This window comes from Maylandia zebra, linkage group LG10 (assembly GCF_041146795.1).
Source record: "Maylandia zebra isolate NMK-2024a linkage group LG10, Mzebra_GT3a, whole genome shotgun sequence".
Lineage (NCBI taxonomy): Eukaryota > Metazoa > Chordata > Actinopteri > Cichliformes > Cichlidae > Maylandia > Maylandia zebra.
The window spans coordinates 5,511,686-5,527,285 of record NC_135176.1 but is presented as its reverse complement, the minus strand read 5'-3'; the positions used below and the strand labels follow the sequence as shown (position 1 = coordinate 5,527,285).

The following is a 15,600-nucleotide window of genomic DNA, read 5'->3' as shown; positions in this document are numbered from 1 at the left end:
GCGCGTGCACAATTGCGCACTGCTGGCACGGTCTCTGCGCACAGAAAATCTGTGTTGCGCAGAAAAAAATCTAACCTAAATTGAAATCAAAACTTTAACAATTCTGTTTTGCAGTGTTAGTAAGTGATTGGCTGCTCCCGAATGGGATTAGAACGATGCCACCTTATCCCACAGTCCAGCCAGTGATGCGATTCACATTCGTATATACGCAGCTAATCAACGTCGTTGACAGGCTATGACAGCGTCCTTATGTGCCGACACCGGTGTTTTAGCTAGCAAAGCGGCGTGGCTGATGTGGAGTGAAGCCACGTTAATGGCAACATGTACAACCATTGGAGATGTGAGCAGGACAGACGGAACAATTGATGGAAAAAGTGTGGACTTTATACCAGTTTTTAAATTGTGTTGATAGGCCACGTAAAATCTGAGTTATGATAAAAATATATGCAATGTTTGGTTTTCTTCCTGAATACTATCATTGTTTATATTTACTGCGGGAAGAAACGGTAAAAACTGCGTTTTATAAGGAAAATGCTCAAAAGCGCTCTCTGCCTGTCAGCAAAAACAAAACCAAAAACACTCCCACCTTTCCTATTGGTCGAAAAATGTACCATGTCGACCAATCACAAAATTATGGCATTTAGTTGTTAGCCCTTTAAAGCCGGTCAGAGTGGGCACTCTCTGTTTGCATAATTATTTTTAAATCCCTGTAGAACCGGAGCTGCGTAAGCTAGCGCAGTAATTTTTTCTTTACTTACATAAGATGTAAGTTGTACACTTAAACACAATTTGCCGATCCGATCAGTTATTTGTAACACTTCCCACATTGAAACAGAGGTCAGCGCTAACGATCACATGTCCGCCATTTCCTGTCCGAAACCGGAAGTGATGTCATTTTCGCAGAAAATGTAATTTTTTACTTGTAGGCCTTAAAAGCCTATACTGGTATTTTTATAAGTCATGTTTGACTTTATGCTTTTCTGAATAGTTTCTGGGAGACTTACAACTCGAATTGCACTGCTGGAAATAGTTTATTTTGATGCACATGCTGTTTTCTTTGCAAATTTGCATCATATGATTGTTTTTCATTTTTCCTACAGTATATAAAAATTGCTGTATCTCAAAAATAAAACTATGAAGACACTCAAAATAAATTTCCTGTTGTTGTAAACTTTTTTTTTTGCAACTTTTTTGTATTTAAAGTTTTGAGGGGTAAGCCTCTTAAATTTCTCCGAGTAGAAATATATGTAAAAAAAACAAAAACGATTTTCAATTTTTTTGTAGTTTATTGCACATTTTTGCAATTAATGTAGTTACTATGGACTTAATGCATACATATTATTAAAATATGGGCTATAACAGTTGTATTGATGTATAGCAACTTGAAATGCTCCCAAAAATGGCACTACAGCATGTAAAAATATAAAGTAAGCTCTGGTGGACTTGGTTCTACGGTAGGTCTTAAAGGGTTAAGAAACGGGGGGAAGTTTTAGGAGTGACAGCTGTGTTTTGAGATGTGAGAGATTTGAGACGTTTAGCGCAAATCTTTTGTAGTTAGTGTGTAGTGTAGTCAATAGTTTTGTTGTGTGTGTCAGAACAATGAGGCGATGGCTGAATGTTACAGGTGTTACAGGAGTGATACATTTCCTGCTGTCAGGCCTGCAGGTATTAGGCTGGTGTTCTCCTTTATCTCATAGTGGACAGAAATTATTTTTAGAAGTGGCACAAATAATTTGTGTGGCATCAGATTTGATGCAGAACAGCTGATTGGTCTGTAAATAGTTTGAAATGTTTATTTTAAAAAACGCCTTGGCTGCATTTTTAGTTAAACGGCTCCAAAAAATGTTGTTGTTTGCATAATTCAGTTAATTATATAGTTAGTTCTTCAAAAAAGTAACCATATAATTAATTGCTCAACATAGGTCATTATATACTGTATTTTGCAGACAGAGAGTTACAGGACTCTCTCCCAGACCACAGACTGGGAGAGAGTGACCGAGCCCCAGGCCGAGAGGCCGAGGGCACCCCACCCCCGAAGTGGCCCGAGCGAGCCCCAGGCTCCAGGCCCCGACAAGCAGCCACCAGGAGTGAGCCGGTGTGTACCTGGATGCCCATCCCCGGACACAAAGAGCCACCAATGAACTGATGTATGAGGGCGTCTGCCACCGGCAGGGGGAGTGGTAGGGGGAGATAGGCCTCCATACCTTGGAGGGCCTGAGATGTCCCTAGAGAGGTGGCATCTGATACCCGACCTGACATATAGACACAGACAAACAGGCACACACAGATACAAACATCCATTCCCACCCTCATGCTCTCATATGCAATTACTCAACACTCAACCAACGTGGAGACAGACATAAAGAGACACTGTACACGCAATCACACTCCCCAAGCGTACTCTAAGCCCCAGGTCTAGGTACCCTTGCCCCTGGAGGGGGAAACTGCACCCAGACCCAGGTAGTGTTACCCTTTTCCCTGGGGTGGAGAGAAGCTGACTGCCCTAAACAACTAAATGCCATGTTGCCATATCATTCTTTGATTGGTCGACATGGTACATTTTTCGACCAATAGGAAAGGGTGGGGTTTTTTTTGGTGTTGTTTTTGCTCACAGGCGGAGAGTGCTTTTGAGCATTTTCCTGATAAAACACAGTTTTTACCGTTTCTTCCCGCAGTAAATATAAACAACGATAGTATTCAGGAAGAAAATTGCATTGCATATATTTTTATCATAACTCAGATTTTACGTGGCCTATCAACACAATTTAAAAACTGGTATAAAGTCCACACTTTTTCTGTCAATTGTTCCGTCTGTCCTGCTCACATCTCCAATAATTGTACATGTTGTCATTAACGTGGCTTCACTCCACATCAGCCACGCCGCTTTGCTAGCTAAAACACCGGTGTCGGCACATACGGACGCTGTCATAGCCTGTCATTGACATTGATTAGCTGCGTATATACGAATGTGAATCGCATTATTGACTGGACTATGGGATAAGGTGGCATCGTTCTAATCCCATACGGGAGCAGCCAGTCACTTACTGACTAACACTGCAAAACAGAATTGTTAAAGTTTTCATTTTAAATTCAATTCAGGTTTGATGGTTTTTTATGTGCGCAACACAGATTTTCTGTGCGCAGAGACCGTGCCAGCAGTGCGCAATTGCGCACGCGCGCAGCTTAGAGGGAACATTGCTGGTCAGTACCGAAAAGAAGCACAACATTCATATTGTTACAGTTCCGTGGTCTCAGCCTCAAATATTCAAATCAAACAAACGTCATGTAAAAACAAACAAACAAATGAACTCTCTATTTCTTTTCTTCATTTCTGTGAAACAATGCTGTATGAAATGTTTGCAGCGGGTATCATGACAGAGGATAGACCTTTCGATTTCACAAGCCTCATATTTCCGGCCTTCTCGGCCTTCAAGGACGCAGCCCAAGTAGACAGTGAAGGCTGCGTCCTCCAGGGCTGCAGACCCTGAATTGGGATACAGCCATAGTGTGTGCTCACCTTTGCTCGTTCTCGTCCGTCTGCGTATCATTCTGTGTGTCATCCCACATGTTCTAACAACGTTTCATGGTTTCAGGTTTATTTAGTTAGTTTTCCTGGTTTAGGTCTTTCTTATTTTCTTTCTTTGCCATGTCTGCTTCTGTTTGTATTATCACCGTTTGAAAATAAAGCTCACTCACAGTAATGCCAGTGCCTGCACATGGGTCCATCTCTTATAACTTCACACATCTGCCGCTGCAGCCGTGACAGGATGTATTTGTTTAAAAGCCCGCCTTCCATTTCCCACATTTCATTTCCTGTTTCTTTTCTACAGTTTCGCTGTTTTTTTACATTTATTTTATCACTCCTCTCTATCACTACAGGGAGTGCAGAATTATTAGGCAAATGAGTATTTTGTCCACATCACCCTCTTCATGCATGTTGTCTTACTCCAAGCTGTATAGGCTCGAAAGCCTACTACCAATTAAGCATATTAGGTGATGTGCATCTCTGTAATGAGAAGGGGTGTGGTCTAATGACATCAACACCCTATATCAGGTGTGCATAATTATTAGGCAACTTCCTTTCCTTTGGCAAAATGGGTCAAAAGAAGGACTTGACAGGCTCAGAAAAGTCAAAAATAGTGAGATATCTTGCAGAGGGATGCAGCAGTCTCAAAATTGCAAAGCTTCTGAAGCGTGATCATCGAACAATCAAGCGTTTCATTCAAAATAGTCAACAGGGTCGCAAGAAGCGTGTGGAAAAACCAAGGCGCAAAATAATTGCCCATGAACTGAGAAAAGTCAAGCGTGCACCTGCCAAGATGCCACTTGCCACCAGTTTGGCCATATTTCAGAGCTGCAACATCACTGGAGTGCCCAAAAGCACAAGGTGTGCAATACTCAGAGACATGGCCAAGGTAAGAAAGGCTGAAAGACGACCACCACTGAACAAGACACACAAGCTGAAACGTCAAGACTGGGCCAAGAAATATCTCAAGACTGATTTTTCTAAGGTTTTATGGACTGATGAAATGAGAGTGAGTCTTGATGGGCCAGATGGATGGGCCCGTGGCTGGATTGGTAAAGGGCAGAGAGCTCCAGTCCGACTCAGACGCCAGCAAGGTGGAGGTGGAGTACTGGTTTGGGCTGGTATCATCAAAGATGAGCTTGTGGGGCCTTTTCGGGTTGAGGATGGAGTCAAGCTCAACTCCCAGTCCTACTGCCAGTTTCTGGAAGACACCTTCTTCAAGCAGTGGTACAGGAAGAAGTCTGCATCCTTCAAGAAAAACATGATTTTCATGCAGGACAATGCTCCATCACACGCATCCAAGTACTCCACAGCGTGGCTGGCAAGAAAGGGTATAAAAGAAGAAAAACTAATGACATGGCCTCCTTGTTCACCTGATCTGAACCCCATTGAGAACCTGTGGTCCATCATCAAATGTGAGATTTACAAGGAGGGAAAACAGTACACCTCTCTGAACAGTGTCTGGGAGGCTGTGGTTGCTGCTGCACACAATGTTGATGGTGAACAGATCAAAACACTGACAGAATCCATGGATGGCAGGCTTTTGAGTGTCCTTGCAAAGAAAGGTGGCTATATTGGTCGCTGATTTGTTTTTGTTTTGTTTTTGAATGTCAGAAATGTATATTTGTGAATGTGGAGATGTTATATTGGTTTCACTGGTAAAAATAAATAATTGAACTGGGTATATATTTGTTTTTTGTTAAGTTGCCTAATAATTATGCACAGTAATAGTCACCTGCACACACAGATATCCCCCTAAAATAGCTAAAACTAAACACAAACTAAAAATTACTTCCAAAAACATTCAGCTTTGATATTAATGATTTTTCTGGGTTCATTGAGAACATGGTTGTGTTTCAATAATACAATTATTCCTCAAAAATACAACTTGCCTAATAATTCTGCACTCCCTGTACTTATTTCATCTTATAGGGACAGGAAATGCTGCTGTCACTTTCAGGGACCATTTAACAGTCACCATAGCCATTGTTTGTATTTACTCTTCTCATAAATGTATTTCCAGTTTCAAGTCATCAGTTGGAAAAAGCTACTTTATATTAGATTATTATCTAAACATTTGAGCCCAGCACCCTACTGACATAAACTAATTATAGAGAAACAAATAAATGGTAAATGGCTTGCATTTGTATAGCGTTTTACTTAGTCCCTAAGGACCCCAAAGTGCTTTACACTACATTCAGTCATCCACCCATTCACACACTGGTGATGACAAGCTACATTGTAGCCACAACTGCCCTGGGGCGCACTGACAGAGGCGAGGCTGCCGGACACTGGCGCCACCAGGGCCTCTGACCACTAGTATTTAGTATCTTGCCCAAGGATATTTGGCATGCAGCTAGGAGGCAGCCTGGGATTGAACCACTGACCTTCTGATTAGTGCCTGACTTGCTCTGCCACCTGAGCTACAGCCACCCCAAATAATTTTCCTTTGGTATCCATGACTTTTTGCAAATTATCTAACTAACTGTTTTTTCTAATAGTGTGATTAAATTTTGATGTAGTCCACTGATAGAAGAATGCAGGGCACAAGTTATCTTATCTCAAAAACATGATTTTAAACAGTGATATGAGTGAACATCATTACTTTCAGCAAAGATCATGTCGAATGAATTAAGACCACAGCGTACAGCAGAACACGTGTGTTTGTAAGCCTGTAATACTGAGGTCAAACAATTCAGAGCATGTCGAAATCATAGAGCTCAGGGAAGAAACATGCCTGCGGTCTTCTTTGTACCACTCAAAATCTGCCCTTGGGACAGCAGAGGCTTCACATTGCAGAATTCCTTTTTGTCCAACTGAAGTGCCTGTACTCCTCGCTTTAGAAATGAAGGGAGGATCTGGAAAACAAAAAAATACCAGTCATATGTTTTCATATGACTGTTTCTTCAAATTGAAATTGTGCCCTCAACTGTCCTCACTCAGTGTTAGTTTAACTCTGCACCCTCCCACCCTTTGATGTCCTATATAGCCTGAGTGTGATAGCCTGGCCCTTACAGTTGACGGTGACTTGCACTGTCCTGACATCCGGGCTTGAGATGTCATTAGATGCAATGCATTCATAAGATCCCGACTGTTCTTTGGTGATGGCTGTGAGCATCAGGTGCTCCCCCTCTGTCACAAATTTATGGGTGCCTGTAGAGAAAGAAACAAAGCAAAAGAAAAAAAACAGTGCATGAGTTAATGTTTCAATTCAATTCGATTAGCTCTATGACATATGATCCTGTACTCATTTCAGAAGAAAAAAACCAGTCTGCCGCTGTGGACCTGACCAAAAAAGTTAAACAGCTTTGGTAGGCAGCAGCCGAGGGTAAGTCGACCCTCTGACCACCACCAGTAGGAAACGGGTGAAGTATCTTGCCCAAGGACACAACGACCAAGACTGTCCAAGCCGGGGCTTGAACCGGCAACCTTCCGATTACAAGGCGAACTCCCAACTCTTGAGCCACGCTCGAGGTTATAGGTATGTATATGTTTTTGTATATGTATATGTTTTTCTCTAAATATGTAAACAAGATGACTGACCCAATGCAACACAGCCAAGATTACCAGCTCAGATAATCAGTTAATAATGCAAATATGACATAGTAATATGGTAATCCAGTTGCAGAAACTAATGTTTGCATCATGTTTTGAAAAGATATTATAGGATAATGGTAAATTTTCAAATGGTCTGTTGCAACTTAACAGATTGAACAAACTTGTGATTATCCTTGTTAAAAAACTTAATTAAAGAAAAAAGAACCCAGAAACAGGAAAGCCCTCTTTTTCTCTCAAACATCTCCAGATGGCAGACAGCTCAGGGCATGCACTCAATACACAAAGAAAATACACTAATTGCACTGAAACAAGCCCACTTGAGGAACACCATAAATTACCCCTGACACCAACAATGTTAAAAGCATGTTTTCATGGCAGAGAGAGAGACTTTAAGCCACTGCTGTGTGGGTGGGAAAATGGATAGGAGCACTAATCCCAATCAGTAGAAATGTCAATCTAGCAATATCACAACATTAGCATAATGCCATTATGTTTTTTTAATCCTCAGCTGCAGACACTGCTGCAGCTGGCAGGGGATTCAGTAAAAAGGTTGAGGGCTAGGGATAATCAGCTTCTTGCATGAAACCAGGGAACTGCGAACTCAGGTAATTAACATTTTCATCAACTGTAACTATGTAGATTAGTGACAAAATGCTGTTGAGTTACTAGTTAGAACTATCTGAGATCTCAATGATGGAAAGATGGAAAACAAGTGCCACCCATTGGAGGGTAACTACAAATGTGAACTCAGTTCTTGATTTGTGTAATTAATTATGTAATCTATGTTTTCCATTTTCATGCAAACTATAAATTCAAGGAAATATGACTCTAATTAACATAAATGGTTAAAATTGCTGAAATGCTGATGATTTTCCTGTGATTCTTGCTAAGGAAATTCCAGCACTGTTTGCATAGAATAAAATGTTTGTGCGCTGTAGAGTTCTTTGGGAATTCAAGGAGAATAAAAAAAAGCTCTGCATAAATACCAGTCCTTATCCCCTTTTGCATCACATATTTCTCTATGCGGGAAAAAGCTTAGGTATTCTATGTGATCACTAAATCTAAGTTAATAATAAGGTGGACAATATATATATTTTTTAAAAATGTTACTAAACTACTTTGGGGATTCAACATTTTTGTTTATACTAAAGTGGTTAAATTTAAATCAGTCTGGCAAGTTGTATCCAAATTTCTAAATGTAAATAATATTTGTGTATAGTGCTGGCGGAGCGCTGTTGACGTCGACTGAGAAAATTGTCGGGCGGTGGAAGGAATACTTCGAGGACCTCCTTAATCCCACTGACACGTCTTCCGGGGAGGAAGCAGAGTCTGGGGATGAGGGGTGTGACCCACCGATTTCCGGGGGCGAGGTCACTGAGGCAGTTAAACAACTCCTTGGTGGCAGAGCCCCTGGTGTCGATGAGGTCCGCCCCGAGTTCCTGAAGGCTCTGGACGTTGTAGGGCTGTCTTGGTTGACACGTCTCTGCAATGTTGCGTGGAGATCAGGGGCAGTACCTGTGGACTGGCAGACCGGGGTGGTGGTCCCCATCTTCAAGAAGGGGGACCGGAGGGTGTGTTCCAACTACAGGGGGATCACACTCCTCAGCCTCCCCGGGAAAGTCTATGCCAGGGTGCTGGAGAGGAGGGTTCGTCCGCTAGTCGAACCTCGGATACAGGAGGAACAATGCGGTTTTCGTCCTGGTCGCGGAACACTGGACCAGCTCTTTGTCCTCTCGAGGATACTTGAGGGTGCATGGGAGTTTGCCCAACCAGTCTACATGTGTTTTGTGGACCTGGAGAAGGCATTCGACCGTGTCCCTCGGGGCGTCCTGTGGGAGGTGTTGCGCGAGTATGGGGTGTCTGGCCCATTGCTACGGGCCATTCAATCCCTATACAACCGTTGCAAGAGCTTGGTTCGCATTGCCGGCAATAAGTCGGACTCGTTCCCGGTGGGTGATGGGCTCCGCCAAGGCTGCCCTTTGTCTCCGGTTCTGTTCATAATTTTTATGGACAGGATTTCTAGGCGCAGCCAAGTGGCGGAGGGCTTTCGCTTTGGTGGCCTCAGAATCTCATCTCTGATTTTTGCGGATGATGTGGTTCTGTTGGCTTCATCGGGTGAGGGCCTCCAGCTCGCACTGGAGCGGTTCGCAGCCGAGTGTAACGCAGCGGGAATGAGGATCAGCACCTCCAAATCTGAGGCCATGGTTCTCAGCCGGAAAAGGGTGGAGTGCCCACTCCGGGTCGGGGATGAGTTCCTGCCCCAAGTGGAGGAGTTCAAGTATCTCGGGGTCTTGTTCGCGAGTGATGGGAGAAGGGAGCTGGAGATCGACAGACGGATTGGGGCTGCGGCTGCAGTAATGCGGACGCTGCACCGGTCAGTCGTGGTGAAGAGGGAGCTGAGTGTAAAAGCGAAGTTCTCAATTTACCGGTCGATCTACGTCCCTACCCTCACCTATGGCCACGAGCTGTGGGTAGTGACCGAAAGAACGAGATCGCGGATACAAGCGGCGGAAATGAGCTTCCTCCGAAGGGTGGCTGGCCTCTCCCTTAGAGATAGGGTGAGAAGTTCGGCCATCCGGGAGGGGCTTAGAGTAGAGCAGCTGCTGCTCCACATCGAAAGGAGCCAGCTGAGGTGGTTCGGGCATCTGGCAAGGATGCCCCCTGGGCGCCTCCTGGGCGAGGTGTTCCAGGCATGTCCCACCGGGAGGAGGCCCCGGGGCAGACCCAGGACACGCTGGAGAGATTATATCTCTCGGCTGGCCTGGGAACGCCTTGGTATTCCCCCGGACAAGCTGGAGGAGGTGGCTGGGGAGAGGGAGGTCTGGACCTCTTTGCTTAGGCTGCTACCCCCGCGACCCGACCTCGGATAAGCGGATGAAGATGGATGGATGGATAAATAATATTTGTGGCCAAATCAGCAAAATAGTATCACCACACTGTGCTTTATTATTGTTAAAAGCCTAAATTTTGCTTAAAGCATCTAATAAAAAAAACATAGATGCATGTTACTTCTTTTTTGTTGTGTTTTTGTTTTTTTGTGTTAGGTTTTATAGAACGATTCTTATTTCGTGTTTAAGACTTTTCAGAACTGTGTTTGAATGAGTGTCTCTGTGTGTATGTGCATGTTTATTCTTACAGCACTGTAAGCAGCCACATGTCTCCACAGCACATAATTCATACACATTTGAGAAACAATTTAGCCTCTGACACCATCACAATACACTGAGATTAAAAGTAAGTTATTTTTTCATTATTACAGAGCCAAAAAACAATACTATACTGAAAGTGCAAGATAATGACAAGACACGGCTCCAGTTCAAGTGTTAGAATTTGAATGTCAGTTTAAATCACACAGCTGAATGAAAATAAAAGAGTCATAATCATTATGTATTAATCAGATTATATAAATATAAAAACAATCACCATTAACACCAACTCCCACATCACTGGTCACATTTCCAGCACAGCATCAGTGTCAGTGTACCATGACTGGATCACTAATAAGAGTCATTAAAGTACGAGACGGAAGCTGAGTATCTGAAAGCACTCAGTGGAGCACTGTTGTAATATTAGCTATTAGCTTAAGGAGCTCTGCTGTCTAGACACCACTCTGTGCAGTTTTAGTAAAAAGATTACAGTAGACCAGTTAGTTAAGATGGTATGGTACCCAGTGTTGGGGAGTAAAGGAATACATGTACCGCTGTTACGTATTTAAAATAAAATACCCATAACACCCCTAGTTGCATAATGATATGAAGAAATATTTTTAAAAATTATTCAAACAATTATTTAATATGAAGGCAGTAGACAGAGTGTTACAGGCATAGCCCTAAAGAATGTAGCCTCATGGGCAGTGTAGTCCGTGCTTCAGGGAGAATGGACTGCCATATCCTTTTTGGCTGTGGTTAAGGAGCTATTGATTGGAGATTGGTGGTTCGATCTTTGGCTTCCACAGTCTGCATGCCAAATATCCTTGGGCAAGATACTAACCCCAAGTTGCCCTCCGATGTGTGAATGTTGGTTAGTTTGAAACAGTTTGAAACTGTGGCGGGCAGAGCGGCCCAAGCGTTTAAAAGTAGCAGACACACGGAAAGAAGAAACCCATGAAAACATGGCAGAGCCAGGATGAACACCCTTGGCCTCATATACAAAGAATGTTTCGCATAAAAGCAGTACAAAAGAACAGCTATGTCTTCAGTGTCGGTGTCTTCAGTGAGAGCCAAAACAAAGGAACTTTTCAGAGTGAAACAACTCGGCTCGTGTAACCTGAGGAAACGGCAAGTTTTCTCTAAATATCTTTTTAGCTGTGGTTAGCTGGATGTCAGTCTTATGTTACAGCAGCTGTGTCGAGCTCGAGCTGCGAGTCATATTTTCGGCGCTACATTGTAGTGAGATAAGTTTGTGGGTGTTTTGTGCAGCTTCAGCTGTCCTTTTAACTGTTCGCTAGTTAGCTAGCGTGAGCTATAAGCTAACAGCTAGCCTGGTTAATGATGCTAGAGTTCAACGCGCATGCAAACAGGTCGTCTCTACTGCTTTAACTGTTAAAAAAGAAGGCAATGCTGCGGCTGACAGGATTTATTGTGTGAAAAAGCAGCTTGTTTAGTTTAAACAGTCTGCATTAAGCTGGGCAAACACTACGATTTTTTTCAGCTGCGTTTTCAGCTCCTGCTCAAACTGTACAATTGAATCGCAGGGGTTAGAAGTTCATAGGTCACGATGCAGGGTCTCGGCCTGATGCTCTGATGCGACCTGAGTGCTCAAACTGTGCGTCCATAACATGAAGCTTATCATACAAAATCTGTCTCTCGCTCTCCCTCTCTCTGTCTTACAGACACACACACACCACCACCATCAACTTTGCTAAATTACTAATGGAAAACATTGACCAGGCAGCTGCAATTGAGCAGCAGTGTTCATCCAACTCTTTTTATGGTTGTTGTAGTCGTCACAATTTTGTGAGACCACATTGAAAAGCCTCTTATATGGAAGCGTAGTACGGAAGCGTAGAGCTGCCACCCAGGCAAAAGAAAAATAGAAAAGTATATTGTTAGAACAATATACTTTTCATGTTAGTACAATATACCTTTCACGTTTGAACAATATAATATCACGTTATTACAATATACATAATTATCACGTTCGTACAATATAACTCTTATATAGGCTACATCACAGCTCCAGTCACGGCTTCCATCACTGTCTTTCTCGTCTTTTCCCAGAATAACAGCCAAACAGGAGGATCCATTGTCTAGCACTGCTTAGCCTTCACGCATTCTTATTTTAATCTTAATCTGGAATTCATTGCAAACTGTTTGTGCGGGATATGAATGACATGATTTAGTTTTTCTACAAGAGTTAGTAAAAAACATCACCAGTGTGATCAAATCTTCTTGCCAAACATCTGCAGCTTGGCAGTGTATACATGGTAAATGGACTGATTCTTATATAGCGCTTCTCTACTCTCTCGGAGTACTCAAAGCGCTGTATACAACATGCCACATTCACCCAATCACACCCATTCTTACAAGCACTTTATCTATACTTAGTGCTATCTAACTACATTCACACACATTCATACTCCGATGGATGCATCGGAGAGCAACTTGGGGTTAGTATCTTGCCCAAGGATACCTGACATGCAGACTGGAGGAGCCAAGGATCAAACCACTAACCTTCCGATCAGTAGGTGACCTGCTTTACCTCCTGAGCTACAGCCACCCTGAAACATATATATATATGTGCTGTATATATATATATCTATATATATACAGCACATGAAAGGTACCTCTCCAGTTCCCCTGCTTCTGGCTTTCCTGACCCCATGGATCCATCATTTTAGTCGGTTAGGCTGCTGTTTGTGCTGGTCTCATTCAGCTCGGAGTCTAGGTGATGTCTGATGAAGTTGAGACCTGTGGAAAGATGTATGGTTTTCAAAAGAATTAGGTCTGGTCATTATAGTGCTGTGTGTGTATATATATATATATATACACACACAGCACTATAATGACCAGACCTAATTCTTTTGAAAACCATACATCTTTCCACAGACATTTCAAACAGTTACTCGCTACTTGAGTAGTCTTTTCACCAAGTACTTCTTTACTCTTACTTGAGTAACATTTTTGAAGACTACTTTTCACTTTTACTTGAGTAATAATATTTTAAAGTAATGCTACTCTTACTTGAGTACAATTTTTGGATACTCGACCCACCTCTGCTCGCTAACAAAGTTGACCCAGACAACAAAGTAAAGCTAGTTTTCGGCTACGAGCCCAACACGGAACCCGACGTATTAGCCAGAGGTCCCTTTACGGTTTTTCCGCCTTTGCAGTTCGGAGCCACGACCTGTTTCATATATGCGTGGAATAGTTTTCTATACAAGATCGCTGCAAAAAGTGCCTTACCTAATTTCCACCCTACTGTTACTCTTTTTATATTAAGATTTAAAAATCTAGTTCGTACTGGTATGGCAAGTATCGGGGTGATCGTGGCTCAAGAGTTGGGAGTTTGCCTTGTAATCGGAAGGTTGCCGGTTCGAGCCCCGGCTTGGACAGTCTTGGTCGTTGTGTCCTTGGGCAAGACACTTCACCCATCTTTATAGATGACACAATTTTGTACGGCCAAAACACATTTTTTTTAGTGTTTTAGTTGGGGTACAACAGCACACATCTTGAAAGAGAAGGAAGAAGAAAAAACGCGTCTCCCAATAGGACGCAAACATTTCATTCTTTTTCACAACACACAGCGAACAGCTTTATCTTATGTTTGATAAAGTAGCCTCATAAAATGGGAACTGACCTAAAAAATTCTGAAAGAAATCAATAACTGAATTCCTGGTAAAGTAACTGACTTTCTTCTTAAACGAATACTGCACAGTTTGAAATATTATGTGTTATAGTACAGAGTACAGAGTATTCAGTAAGAAGCGTAACCTGCCACAGCTTTTAATACACTGTTCATAAAAACTTAAGGAACACTTTTAAAAGAGAGGGTTTTTTTTATTGTTTTTTATTGTTTTGTTTTTTTACAAATTCTGGATTTGGCTAGGGTCAGTCTCACTTGCTGGTAGCATGAGGTAATGTCTACAGAAGTTGCACACATAGTCCGAGTTCCCCAGAATGGCACATCAATGTGTACCATTGCCAGAACGTTTGCTATGCCTTCCAGAACACTCTCAAGAACATGGAGAAGATTGCAGGAGACAGGCAATAAACTATGAGAGCTGGTCTCGGATCTTTTGTGCAAGGAGGAACAGGATGTGGTACTGTTCTTTCAAACAAGCCATCTGCTGACTTGAGATGAAATGCATCTGTGGATAGATTCAAAAACAGACTCAAAACCTTTCTTTTCACAAAGGCCTACATGTTTTGTTTTGCTTTATGTCTTCATTTTCTGTGTTAAGCACACTGATTTTCATGTATTGAAAGATGCTATATAAATAAAATTGTCATTCTCTTTGGCCTTCTCAAAATGACCTCCAGCAGGCCACTGGTATGTGTGTCTTTGACCAAACACACAGAAAAAGAGTTCATGAGGGTGGCCTGAGGGCCCAGCATCCTCTAGTGAGCTCTGTGCTCACTGTTTGACATTGTGAAGCCACATTTTACCTGAATGGTGCACAGTGCTTTTCAAAGATGACAGCAGATTTTGATGTGATAGACGTAAAAGGGTCTGGAGAAGCCATGGAGAATTTTATAAATGATGTGACATCATTCAGCGTGACTGGTTTGGTGGTGGGTCAGTGTTTGTCTAAGTAAGTGATGGTCTAAGTAAGAATATCCATGGAGGGATGCAGAGACCTCTATAGGCTACACAATCACTCCCTGACTGCTGTTAGGGTTCCAGATGAATTCCTTGGACCCATTGCATTAATTCGTTTTTAATTTTTTAATTTTTATTAATCATAATTCACTCACTGGGCCCACGTCCTCATTTGAGGTTTGACAGCGGTTTAGTAGATAAAGGTGAATGGCTTGGACATGAATTGAGCTGCAGTTTAGGGAAGGCTTCGAAGGGGACTGGCAGTGGCTCATAGGCCTGGCAGATCCCCATGTACTAAATAGAAGAGAAGTAGTTAAAGAATTGAAAAGGGGAGGGAGGTTGTAGCACATAAATGAGAACAAACAGCAGAACTGGGTGAACCTATATACATGATAACCGGAAAGAGCGTGTTTGAAGGCGTGGTCCCGATCCTGAAATTAGATACTTTATCTCCAATAAACGTAATTTAATGTGTAAAAATCACACAGCAGCATCTAAACTGTCCTTTTCACATCCATAATAGCTGACGTATTTCAGAATACACAGTTTGTGTATGTGTCTGCTGTGGTAGATTGGTTTGGTGATTCTTTAGAGACCAGGGTTGTTGGACAGGAAGTTACTTGCCTGAAAAAAGTATGAATACCTGGTGTCTGTGTTGATAGCAGGCAATTCAAAAGTTTAATGGTTTCTAATGGAGTCAAACTATCACAGAGTCAGGTGGTCAAAGCTGAATTCTATACTCAGCAGAGAGTACT

At 42.4% G+C, this 15,600-nt stretch overlaps 1 protein-coding gene across 2 annotated transcripts in view; it reads right to left on the bottom strand.

Moving 5' to 3' along the window:
* The window catches only part of opcml (opioid binding protein/cell adhesion molecule-like), a 436,850-nt gene that overhangs the window by 4,862 nt on the left and 416,388 nt on the right, over positions 1 to 15,600 (bottom strand). For both annotated transcript variants that reach the window (XM_076888930.1, XM_076888929.1), the window contains 2 exons: positions 6,542 to 6,679; positions 6,264 to 6,384 (listed from right to left, as the gene is read on the bottom strand). In XM_076888930.1, coding sequence (XP_076745045.1) covers positions 6,264 to 6,384; positions 6,542 to 6,679 — 259 coding nt within the window. The remainder of the gene's footprint in view (positions 1 to 6,263; positions 6,385 to 6,541; positions 6,680 to 15,600) is intronic.